General features: G+C 40.2%; 1 protein-coding gene across 2 annotated transcripts; it reads right to left on the bottom strand.

The window, feature by feature from the left end:
• Positions 1-6,797: 6,797 nt before the first annotated feature.
• Positions 6,798-12,342, bottom strand: LOC147427825 (UDP-glycosyltransferase 85A1-like). 2 transcript variants are annotated; one of them, XM_086496648.1, is made up of 3 exons: positions 11,327-12,342; positions 10,030-10,448; positions 6,798-7,809 (listed from the first exon to the last, which is right to left on the bottom strand). In XM_086496648.1, exons 1-3 carry the CDS (start codon positions 11,922-11,924, stop codon positions 7,570-7,572), a joined length of 1,257 nt encoding a protein of 418 aa, XP_086352774.1. In that variant the 5' UTR covers positions 11,925-12,342; the 3' UTR covers positions 6,798-7,569. The 2 variants fall into 2 exon arrangements, with proteins under 2 accessions (XP_086352774.1, XP_086352773.1); XM_086496647.1 differs by lacking the exon at positions 6,798-7,809 and having other exon boundaries at positions 8,801-10,448; positions 11,327-12,340.
• Positions 12,343-12,756: the final 414 nt, after the last annotated feature.

Genomic DNA, 12,756 nt, shown 5'->3' with positions numbered 1-12,756 from the left:
TACTTACGTGAGTATGTGAAAGAGATGGAGCTGCATCGCGTGTCAGAAGGTGAGATGATTCAAAGCTTTGAGCTAGTTGTTGCTCCAGAAATTAGGGAGCATGTTAGGGCAATTAAAGATGGGCATGGGAGAAATTGGGAAGAGCTCAAAGTAGCTTTAAAGGAGGAATATTTCATGGAGGACTCGGAGAGAGTGACCAAAAGGACATTCTTAGAATGGGTAGTCAAGCCAAAGCAAGGACTATCAATAACAGAGCTACTTAGGGAATTTGAGCGGCGCTATGCACAACTCACCAGGACAAAAAGGGCCACACTAGATGCAGAGAAGACAGATCTTTTCTTACAATCCGCAGGTAAAGAGTTTCAAGAAAATTTGGAGCTTCTCCTTGAAGATAAAGATGCTGAGCAAGGACTAAAGACCGAGTGGAATGAAGTTGAAGGTGCTTTCTCGTTGCTTGCCAAACGACAAAGAAGAAGGGACAAGATGGTAGTAAACACTACAAGTCCTTCAACCTCAACTTCTGACAAAATGGTAAAGCCTACTTATATAGCTCCTAAGTTTGATGAGTTTATGCTAGATGAACTTGTGAAGGGAATGCGTGACTTGAAGGTGAAACTTGCAAAGCTTGAAGAAAAAGGCACACCATCAGGGTCATTTCTTAGGCAAAGACAACAGCCCAAGGAGGGTTTGTTAATAGATGTATTTGGTGTGATAGTACAGACCATGTAAGAAGGGATTGTGATGATTTTCGTGATGCTTTGTCAAAAGACGTTGTCTTTTTAAGGATGGTAAAATCCACTTAAGAGAGACAGGTCTACCCTTGAAAACTAACTTTGGGAAGGGGGGAATGCAAACCTTAGTTGAAGATATGGCAACTAACCATGCCACCTCTTCAGTTGAGGCAGCTACTTATGGAGTAAAAATTGAGCATCTTACTGATGAAGAGGTGAGTGACCATCATAGTCAAATTTGGCCAAATGTCATGCAATTAGCTAAAAAGGGAAAGCTTACAAAAGAGATTCTACAGGAAGCAGGTGATTGCATACGTCTAGAAACAAGATGGAATGATCCAGTGGACTCATTGTCAGTGCATGCCTACATTACAAAATTCCAACAAAATGAGGCGATTGTAGAAGAGAAGCGCAGGCGTGAGAATGCTGATGAAGGACCATCAAAAAGAGCTTCTAGAAGTGGGGGAAGAAGTGACTCAATGCCTTCTTAAACACCCTCAACACAAGGAGCATCTCCACCTGAAGTACTCATGGAGGAGTCTACAACAGGAAAGAAGAAAGAGCCAGCAAAAGGTAAGACAAAAGGCCCAACTTATAAACTACAATCTGATATTGAGGTTGCTACAGATTTAAAGAAAGTCTTGGAGGAAAGGCTCTTAAATAGCAAGATTGAGTTTACTCTAGGAGAAGTTCTTGGCATTGCAAAGCGTGAATTCCATGAGGAGATCATTGGCATCATCAAGAGGAAGAGGCAAACTCTGGCTCAAGTTTCTCGTCCACAGGTTGAAGGGGAAACCTCAAAGACACAAGGGATACAGCTGCAAAATAAGGAGGAGGATGATGGAACTATGGTAGGATGCTACCAATCTAGTGGGAGAGTGAAGCAAGTGCATTTCTCAAATGATGATGAAGAAGTTGAAGATATTCCTAGGAGCTACTATTCACGAAGTCACTAGGCAAGGGCTACAACAGAAAATTTGGTCAAGGTAGGTGATCTTGAAGAGCCATTTGTTGCCTTGATTGACCATGGTTAAGAAATAAACATAATGTCAAAGAGTCTCTACAACAAGTGCAAATGGCCAATGGACACAGATCATGGCTGGATGGTAAAAGTGGCAAACAATTCATCCGGTAAATTGTATGCAGCATATCCAGGTGTGAAGGTGACAATAGGTGATGTAAAGATTGACCAAAATTTCTTTGTACAGGATACATCTTCATATCATCTCATCCTTGGACAACCCTACATTGTGGGAGTTCGAATGGAAACAAAGGTAATGGACGATGGTTCAACATATGCTAGGATACGTAGCAAAGATGGTAAACGTGCTGTCCAATTTCTCACAGTTTGTGTGAACCATGAAAGAAATCGTGACAACCTCAGAGAACATCCTCTACCAAAGGTGAGCAAAGAGTTTCATGACCATAGGGAAATGATGGGTTTTGGCCAAGTACCATTGTAAAGCGGGATTGCAGTGGTACAGAAAGAAAAAGGGTCTCGCCTAATCCAAAAATAGGTGAAACTTTTTCAACGAGCTCCTTAGTAATAAGGAATGGATCAGTATGTTTTAAAAAACTTGAGGATTTGCAGAGATGTGAGAGACAATATGTGCATAATGTACAAATAGGCATGAAAAACAATGGGTTGCTAGAGCCTACTGAAAATGTTTTGGGTTTGTGTGAACAAGTTTCTTTTGTAGATACTATGGGTGAGCTTGAGGCTATAATGGGGTCTAGTTTGCATCTTGAAAATGAAGTTGTGAAGTTTGCTCTATGGAAATGTATCAAGTAATAGAAGCCTTTAAAGAAAATCAAACAATTGGCCTATAAGTCCATGTTGAAACTAAATACAAGAGTGTAGCAAAGAAGGTGAAACCAGTAGCTTCACCCTTACCACCCAACACTAGGGAAAAGATTGAGCAGGCTTCTTTACAACCAAGTTTGAGGAATCCTAAAAAGATTGGGCATAACTTCACAAAGGAGTCTTTCCAAGAGTTGCAGATTGGTCGCGAGGAGTTTCTAACACAGGAGGAGACAAAGTGCTTCAAAGAAATGCTTTCAAATCATGGTAAGGCTTTTGCATTTGAGCCACATGAGATAGGATGTGTTGATCCTTCTACTGTAGCTCCTATGGTAATTTTCACAATACCTCATGTGCCTTGGAATTTGCGGCCTATTCCGGTTCCAAAGGCTCATTTGCCAAAGTTAGTAGAGCTACTGAATGAGAAAATCAAAATGGGAATCTTGGAGCCTTCTTGTGCTCCATACTCAAACAGATGGTTCACAGTTCCAAAGAAGAATGGTTCTCTATGCTTCATCCAAGATATGCAACTAGTGAACAAGGTGACAATTAGAAATATAGGTACAGGTCCAATTGTGGATGAGTTTGCAAAGGCGTTTGCAGGGAGGGCAATCTACTCAATGGGGGATCTCTACTCAGGGTATGATCAATTTCAGCTTGCAATCGAAAGCAGAGACTTGACAACCATGAGGACACCTTTGGGTTTGGTAAGGATGTGTACCTTGCCACAGCGAGCAACCAACTCGGTTGCACATATGATGAATGGGATGAATAAAGTCTTACCTGACTTTATTCCTCAAATCACAATGCCTTTCATTGATGATTTTCCTATCAAAGGATGTGAAGAAAGTGACAAAGATGAAGCTTTGGATCTCAAGGGATGTCGCAGGTTTGTGGTAAATCACATAAATGATTGTGACAAAATTTTGTCTAGGTTGGAAGAAGTGAATCTTACATTTTCAGGGAAAAAGTCTATGTTTGGTGTCAAAGAAGTGCTCATTGTGGGGTACATGTGCGGGCCATATGGTAGGAAACCTTGTCCATCAAAGGTAGATGCCATCCAAAGAATGAAAGAAACATGCACTAGCAGCACTGAGGTTAGAAGGTTTCTGGGAGCATGTGTCTTCTATGTTATTTGGATTCCACATTATGCACATGTAGCTGATCCTTTTTATCAGTTTCTTAGAAAGAATCAAAAGTTTAAATGGACAGAAGCACATGTAAAATCCATGAAAAAGCTAAAGGAGTTGCTCGAGTCACCACCAACTTTGAGAAAGGTAGACTATGAGTGTCAAAGGCCAACAATTGTGACAGTAGACACCAGTCCTACAGGGATTGGATGGGCAATAGGGCAAGATGACGAAGAAGGACGCAGGTATGTGGTAAGATTTGGAGAAAAGGTACTAAGTGCTCGCCAAAGAAACTATCCACAAATAAAGAGAGAGCTATGGGGTATGGTTACAGCCTTGAAAAATGGGAAAGAGTACCTAATTGGTGCATGTGTGGTTGTAGAAACAGATTGTCTACCACTTCTTGGGATGATTACAAGCTGCTCAACATTAGACATTGCTATGTTGCGGTGGATTGCCTACATTAAGTCCTTAAATCCCGAGTTTAAGCACATTGCAGGTAAAGACAATACAGTGGCAGATATGCTATCAAGGGCAAGGTATGAAGATGAGTCACAAATAATTGATGAGGGAGATGATGTAGGCACAAAGTTCTATTCTATCTCTCATGTCAAAGGTAACAATGTCTGCATGACTAATTCACTTGAATTGTCCTTGAAAGATCTTTATGAAGGTGATTGGCTTCTTATTGGAAGCTACTTGAGTACTCTAACAAAAATGGATGATTGGTCTGAACAAGAATTCAAGAGGATACGCAGGAAAGCATATGGGTGCTTTTTGAGGGATGGTTACTTGTGGAAGCATCCTAAACAAAAGGGTGCTACACCACAAAGGGTTATATGTAAAAAAGAGACTCAAGTAAAGCTTATGCAAGAGTTTCATGAGAGTCTATGGGCTGGACACAAAGGTGTGTGGGCAACCTTCTCCAAGTTGAAAGAAAAATACTGGTGGAAGGATATGTATAAAGATGTATCTCAGTTTGTAGAGTCGTGTGTAACTTGTCAAATGTATTCAAATGTCCGACATCGTGATGGATTGCAACCTACATATCCACTAGCCATGCACTATAAATGGGTTGTGGATCTAGTCACAATGCCTTTAGGACTCTAGCAGATGAGATACTTGGTTCTTGCACGAGAGGAACTAACTAACCAAGTTGAAGGAAGAGAATTAACAGCTAAAACCACAGAAGCTGTGTGCAAATTCCTTCTTGAAGAGGTGATTTGCCGTTATGGTTGTGTGGGAAAAATCACTGCAGATAGAGGTGAACTGGATGCCGAAGAAGCAAGGGAGTTCTTTTCTAGATTAGGAATTAAGCTTTCTCTTACTACAGCTTACAACCCTGAAGGCAATGGAAAGAGTGAAAGAGGGCATCCTCCTATCATCAAAGCTTTGGCCAAGGCTTGTGAAGGAAGAGTTGGTGAGTGGCCAAAAATGTTACCATATGCTTCATGGGCTGATCGTACAACACATAGCTCAGTAAACTGGCTACATGCCTGCGGAGCTAATATATGGTCAAAAGCCAGTGATGCCGATTGAAGATACAATTCCCACATGGAATGTACTACCTTGGCAAGAGGGGCTTAGCATGGAAGATCTCCTTGCACTAAATATAAGGCAACTAGAGAGAAGACCTGGAGACATTGAAGCTGCAAAAGAATGACTAAAAAATGCAAGGTTGAAAAACAAGGACTACTTTGATAAGCGACATCGACTTAGGAGCAAAGCAATTGACAAAGGTGATTGGGTTTTAGTGTACGATAGTAGCCTTGATAACCAGCACACAGTCATGCGTAAGTTCTCAAAAAGATGGTTTGGACCGTATGTTGTAAAGCATGTGCATGAAAATGCTACTTACAGCTTGTCTGAACTAGATGGTACATAAGTAAAGATTCCCATTGCAGGAAAAAGGATCAAAATGTTTAAGAGAAGAGGAGACAATGATCTAAAAGATGTTGATGAGGAAGAAGAGCAAAACACAGGTGAAGATCAAAGTGAACATGAAGCTCTGGAATCATCCAGTGAAGAAGAAAGCAAGAAAGATGTACAAGAGGGCTGATCTTACAAAGAGACAATATAGCACATACTGGAGGATGTGCAGGTTTAGAAGGGGTGGATGTCGTGCTGTGGCACGTATATAGTGGGAACGGGCATTAAACGATTTATCTTGTGACTTTTTGACGCATAAGTATACTTCATATAATACTCATATGTATAAATAAAAGCTTTCTACCATACCTTAGTATTTACCTTTGAAGTAATATAAATGTACATTACTATTAGAAAGTACTGCAAGAGAAGTATCAATGATTGTGCCTCATTTTGTCTGGGGGAAAAGCATTTGTATATTTCTTCTAATATCTCAACTATACCCTACCATATATAAATTATTTTCTTCTTTTCATATTTATCTAATAATATTACCCTTCAATAATGCATACCTTCTTGGATACATACAAGAGGGAAGGGCATACTAGAAGACTTTATGAAAAGGAAGATCCAAAGCTTCTTGGACCATCTCAATTTGAAAATTCCGACCTAAGGGCATGGAGAAAAGGCCAAAACCAAGTCAAGCTCTTTTAGTAGGACAATTTTGCCTTTTGAAGCATGTCAATCCGAGTTACAAGTCAAAAGTTATAGGGAAACCAGTGAAAAACCCTCTCACAACTACACTGCAAGAAGAGATGGTAAACAGGTGAATCAAGTGAAAAGAGGTAATCTTGGTTTTTTTCCATAAAATAAGATATTTGGAGGATAAAAGACATAAGCATGTGAATGTGACACCTCAAAGATGCCTTGAAGAACAAGACACACAAGTTGCTGGAGCCACACAGAAGATGCCTAGGTGGGACCCACATACATCATGCACTCACATGGAGCCTCAACGACCAAAAATGCTAAATTTCATGATATTTTGAGTCCTAATATTTTCCATTTTAAGAAATATCCAAAGAACATTTGATTTGGGCTAACTCTTTAGCTTAATCAAGTGATTATGTAAAACATGGCTCCCTCACCTATAAAAAGGGCAACTTTCTCTTCTCTCTCTCTCTCACACACACACACACACACACACACACACACACACACACACGACTTCATCTAAAAATCCATGAGGGTCACACACACACCACCTCATATACAAATGGTTCCAATAGATTCAACGTCCTTTTGCCTACTATGCTAGTGATGCCTAAACAAATGCTGTGTGTGTGTGTGTGTTTTTTTTTTTTTGAACAAGAAAGTTGACATGAAGGAGGTACAAGAGAGTAGGTGTTGCATGAAGAAGAGGAGCCTTAAGAGGAGGAGGAGAAGGGGATGGACTTATAATATGGAGGTAACAAAGGATGATAGGTTCATTTTTTGTTCAATGGAAATTCCCAGAATAACTCTAAAATGTTAAAATCTCTTAAAATACCCTTGTACTCGTCACGATGGATTGCTCTAATTTCTAGATGGCTTATTGTTTTTGAAAAGAAATCTATATGTAAGGGTATGCACAAAGGAACTAGTTTCAAATAATTGTTACATCATGATGCACCCTAAATTCATTGCTTATCTAGGTATCTCATTGGTGATCACCTTTGTTCTTTGGGGAGTGTTTGAAAATAGTTCAATCGCTCTAGACCAAGTAGAGATTGATCGTTTTGACGAAAGTGTAGTCACTTTTGTGATTTTTACCCTTCCGCCTACTCCATTCTGTGTGACCGATTGGCTATGGCGCTCACCCGCTCTGAGGTTTCCTATGAATTGAACCCACGACCTTTGGGGAGTGTTTGAAAATAGTTCAATCTCTCTAGACCAAGTGGATCACCTTTGTTCTTGTTGTTTGTGATGCAGCCTTTCATTGCTTATATGGCAGTTGTGAAATTCTTCTATTCTCGGCTTCTTGTGAAATGTTTAAGCATCAATGGCCATCCAACAAATGGACTATCATCTTAGGTACACCTTCTTTTACATATGATCCATCAATTGGTGACTGTACGCTTGAACAAATAATACATGGATCGAGTTTTAAAGGCCGATCGTGATCATGATCCCTTTGAATTAAAGCAAAGCACTCCTCCAATGTTTGATTGGAATGCATAACCTTATCTTGATTCTTTCTTACATCGTTGAGTGTGCTCAAGCGGCATGTAGGTAGCATCTACAAAAGTCCACAAAAATGTGAGTTGATCTCAACCACCACCTACAAAACTAATCTATAAACCACATTCCTTTAGAGAAGCTAACAAATTAAGTACTTGGTATAATAAGACCACTTTGATAGATGAGTAAGTGAGGATAGAGAGAAGACCACAACACATATTACCATATTGAGTGTGGAATGTGTGCGCAAAATCTAGAGGGGTGTGTGTGTGTGTGTGTGTGTGTGTGAGAGAGAGAGAGAGAGAGAGAGAGAGAGAGAGAGAGTGAGAGAATACTAAAAAAGAATTACATATCATAGGCCATGCTCAATCCGATCCATGGCACCCATTGACCATAAGGGAAACAAAAAAATTAAAAGGTATTCTTAATGGCTTCAAAAAATAAAAGGTGCTAGATTCCACTCAAAAACAAGAAAACCGATGCATTAATATATAGCATGTAACGATAGGCAATGACGAAGCACATAGATTTGCAACAATATTACCTAAGAAAGATGAATACAACATAGATAGAGAGAGAGAGAGAGAGAGAGAGAGAGAGAGAGAGAGAGAGAGAGAGAGAGAGGGGAAAGCACTAAAGAGAACGTAGAAGAAAACACTACAGAAAAAATGAAAGAGCAAAGAAACACCTATTTATATGGACAAAAAAGGTCTTTTGACTTTCCATTTTCATTTGTCTTTTCGTTTCCTAAACTCACCCTTCACTTATGCAATTCAGATATTTTGAAAGAATTTTTTTTTTTTTTGAGATTGGGGAGACCTAATTACTCCCTTGTTAATAGCACTGTGCACTTACAAATATTCTTGTAATATGGCTTATTTTCTTTCTTTGGTAATAACATTATATTATTGAAAGATTTAAATTAGCATTATCCTTCACTTTGCCATCAAAATAAGACAATTCTTTTTGCAATAATCTTTGTTAATGGAAGGAAAAGCACAATAAACCTTAGAAAAAGCACAATTGAAAACTCAAGGTGGATTCAAATCTCGATAAACACGATGAATTGAAAGCTCAAACCATATACATTGTCATATTTATCATTTGAAAAATTCAACAATGGCCTTTTCAACCCTATGGCCTTCCCTGGATTTGGTTGTATCCCACATTGGCAAGAGGTGCAATGGCACACACTCTCCCTCTCCATTAAAATGTCACTAGGTGCTATAAAGTTAGAATATTGTTTCTATATCCAGAGATGATGCTAAAGCTCTTTGTGGGAGATAGGAAAGCTCTCTCTCTCTCTCTCTCTCTCTCTCTCTCTCTCTCTCCACCGTCATGTATAGATACAAGCAAGTAGACGCATGTAACATGCACAAATAATATGCTTTCATACCTCTCTCTCTCTCTCTCTCTCTCTCTCTCTCTATCCCCCCCATATAGACAATCACTCACAAGGTGCATACACAAATAATATGCTTCCACACCTAAAGCCTTGAGTGTATCTCCTCCTAACACATGCTAATGCGATATTCTTGACTTGTGACAGAGTCATCTAAATAAGCTAGACCTCTCTCCTTCACATGTGCACACCAAATTCAAACCTTTTCTTGTCCCTGCATGCATTCTCTTTGAAAGGATCTCTCTCTCTCTCTCTCTCTCTCTCTCTCTCTCTCTCTCTTCCCCCCAGTCTCTATATACATATCTTTATTTATTATTGTATTTTTGCATTTCCCTTCAAAACTTTGCTGCTTATTGTTGATATTTCCTCAAAGAGTCTTTGAATAGTGGAGGCCTTCAAGTGGGCTTCACATTGGGCTACACACTGTAGGTCCTGTATCCTTGATCTTAAAGTGACCCCGATATCCTCTTGCATTAGAGCTCTTACTGCCCTTTCCACCAACTCTTTCTTGATTTTTACTCTATTTATTGATGATCCCTGATAATTGCAAATCTTTGTTTGACATTGGTAATCATGTTGATCAAATCCGATAGCAATTTTCCATTCATCCCTCAGGCATTTCATGTTTGTATGTTGCTCTGACTCAAGTGGACACCCTATCATGGGCACCCCCATGGATAAGCCTTCCATGATTGAATTCCACCCACAATGTGTCAAAAACCCTCCAATCGCTCGATGGCCCAAAACATTTATTTGTGGTGCCCACTTGCAAATATGAGCCTTTTCTTTTGAAATGCTTCTGCTTGATCCTAACATCATATCTGGTCTAATGACTAGTAGGTATGGTTGTTGGCTCGCTTCCAAGCCCAAAATTACCTCTTGAATTTCCTCCTTGCTTAGGCTCGCCATGCTTCCAAAAGAGACATAGATAACAGATTGTGTTGCTTGTGTATCTAGCCAAGCAAGACAATTCTCATGATCATCAACATACAAGCTCATACTTGCCACCCTAACAACTTCTTCACCTCTTTGCAACTTAATGGTATGTGTTTGCAAAGGTATTAGGGGACCTATGGCCACAATTGGGACCCCCTCTTTATGGAGAGCATCAATGATATCCTTTTCAAGATCATAGAATGAATTGACTAGGACGCTCTTTGCTTCCTTAGCTCGTGAAAAGGCCTTGCTAATGACTTCAAAGACAGGGGAGGATATTGCATTAGTGTAGAAGAAGTCTTCAAGCTTGAATGGGGCAAGACCAGGGATCATGTCGATGCTGAACTCACGATCCATACCTAATAATGTAGAATACGAGGAAGCTTCAAATGGTGAAAATTGTGAGCATTTGTTGTGCTTGAACACATCCTTACAAAACTTGATGTTGCATGCTTTACTACTAGCCACTACCAGTGGCATTCAAATGACATAAATTTTGTTTTCCAAATGCTTGTCTATGCTATACATTTACAAAGATGCTAGTGAGTTGAGCATGTGTTTTTCTTGAAATTTGAATGCATATATATATATATTGACATAGATTTTCTCATGGATGTGTGCTTATCCTTGCCGCAAGGTTTGAACACACACACACACACACACACACACACACACACACAGACACACACACAGTCCAGTGCCCATGAACCATTATGAAGTTGCAGTTGACCATTTTGAATGATCAATGGTAGTTTTTATTGAAATGGTGAATGAGTTGGTAGTGCAATGTAAAGACTGCTAATCTTGTTTGGTAGAGGACTAGAACAAAAGTGTGTGTGTAAGTGTGCATTTGCGGTGTTTGCGAGCACCCACATACATACCGGAGGTTCACATTTGAAGAGTGAATGAAGCCATTTACAAGAAAGGTGAAAATTGAGTTATATATAGTGAAGATCAAATTAGAAGGGCCATTTAAATATGTTGCATATCTTAATCTTATTTTGAAGAATAACATATTTTTCCATTAACGGTGAATTAGAGAGAGAGAGAAGAACAGGAGAAGGTGTACTCAGCGGGATTTGAACTCAAGACCTTTACTTGAGTTTTCTCGTCTTCTTGACAGACCCACACAAGCCCACACACCCACACTAATGCAAGAGCGCGCGCGAGAGAGAGAGAGAGAGAGAGAGAGAGAGAGAGAGACGTGTTATTCAGCCCTTTTGGAGAATTCCGTTACCTGGTTGCACAGGAAGGTAGCCTCCATCAATGAGGCAGGGTATGTGATATCCCATGGAGTACACCGTCGCTGAGGATGACCAAAACTCGATTCTCGGTATGCCGAACTTGTCGGCAACATCCTGAGTCCATGGCACAAAGCTGTCTGACACTATGCATGTTGCAGGTTCACCCTTCTCATCCAACCCTTCCAGTATCTCTTCCACCTTCCTTCTTACCAGCGACATGGAGTCAAGAAAACGCAACACAGCAGCGCTCATTGCCAAGCTCTGATCATCCGTGCCGCTCATTGACGAGTCGGGAAGTGTTTCGAATTCAATGGGTGAAAGCTTGGATTCCTTGGCATCTTCATCTGACTTGTCATTGCAGAGAATGCTGTCATTTTGCATGTTCTTACATGAGGTGTTGATGGCACCGCATTTGCGCACACTTTCATTAGCGGCGCCGATGTCATGTTTGCGCAAGGCGACGAGAGTTTTTTCTGTTAGCAAGAAGGTGACTCGAAAACCAGAAGAGTTTAGGTGCTGGGCTAGCATCATCATGGGGTTGATGTGGCCTTGCAAGGGAATAGGGAACACAAGAGCATGAGGCTTCCCCATGAGTAATCACTCAAGGCTAGTACTCTTTAATGAGATGCCCACTTATGGGTTAGCTATAAAATGGAGAAGCTAAGAGAGCAAAGCACTATTATATGCAACGATTTGCTTAACTCTACTTACTTAGGTCCCATGCAACTACCTCGATCGGGCTGAGCATTCTCCGAGGGCTTTGCTTTCCTTGCTCTAGCCTACTCCTACTTGGCTAAGGAAACTTTTCCCTCATGCTTTTTGCACTTCTATGACAATTGTGCACACACCTTTTTCTTCACATTCACACTAAGAGATATTGCATTTTATAGTACTATCATTCAAGCTCTCCATGCTTCCTTAACACACACACACAAGCACAAACCCACCCACCATTTTATTATGCCATTTCAACTATCCATGCTTGCTCTCTTAGCAAGTGTGTGTGCATGAAGACATACACTTGGTATATTTATAGAGGAAGAAGCACCCACACTATTAAGTAGTGCAAAACAGAGAAATGTAAGTGGGGATCCCATTAACACTCAATGTGGGGCCATTCCCCTCTATTCATATCAACTTTAAGTACTTCTATCATGCTTTCCATTGAAAGGAAGCATTTGTGCACCTGCCCAAGGTTGCACCTTTTCCCCTCTTTCTATCTTAAAGTCTTGTTTTGAATGGGAAGTTTAGGCCCATCCCAAGAATGTGGGCTCTTTTTGAATTTTGTAAGCTGTGGGTTACTCCATGTATAGGCCTAGGGGACAACCTTGTCCTCCTCAACCACCCAAAGGGCACTTTGCTTTATGGGGGCATGCCTACAAATAGAAAGAAAACCAAATGAGTAAATGAATATATCAATAAA

Source organism: Adiantum capillus-veneris, chromosome 23 (genome assembly GCF_014529385.1).
Source record: "Adiantum capillus-veneris isolate H3 chromosome 23, ASM1452938v2, whole genome shotgun sequence".
NCBI classification, from domain to species: Eukaryota; Viridiplantae; Streptophyta; class Polypodiopsida; order Polypodiales; family Pteridaceae; genus Adiantum; species Adiantum capillus-veneris.
This window is presented reverse-complemented; position numbering and strand designations above follow the sequence as displayed.

What these genes read in the sequence shown, in the direction of transcription:
- LOC147427825 (XM_086496647.1), bottom strand. Translation starts at nt 11,924, where the DNA reads ATGGGGAAGCCTCATGCTCTTGTGTTCCCTATTCCCTTGCAAGGCCAC. An exon ending in CTACCTTCCTGTGCAACCAG is followed by an intron (nt 10,449 to 11,326) that starts GTAACGGAATTC and finishes CTACATTATTAG; the next exon opens with GTATGGATCGTGAGTTCAGC.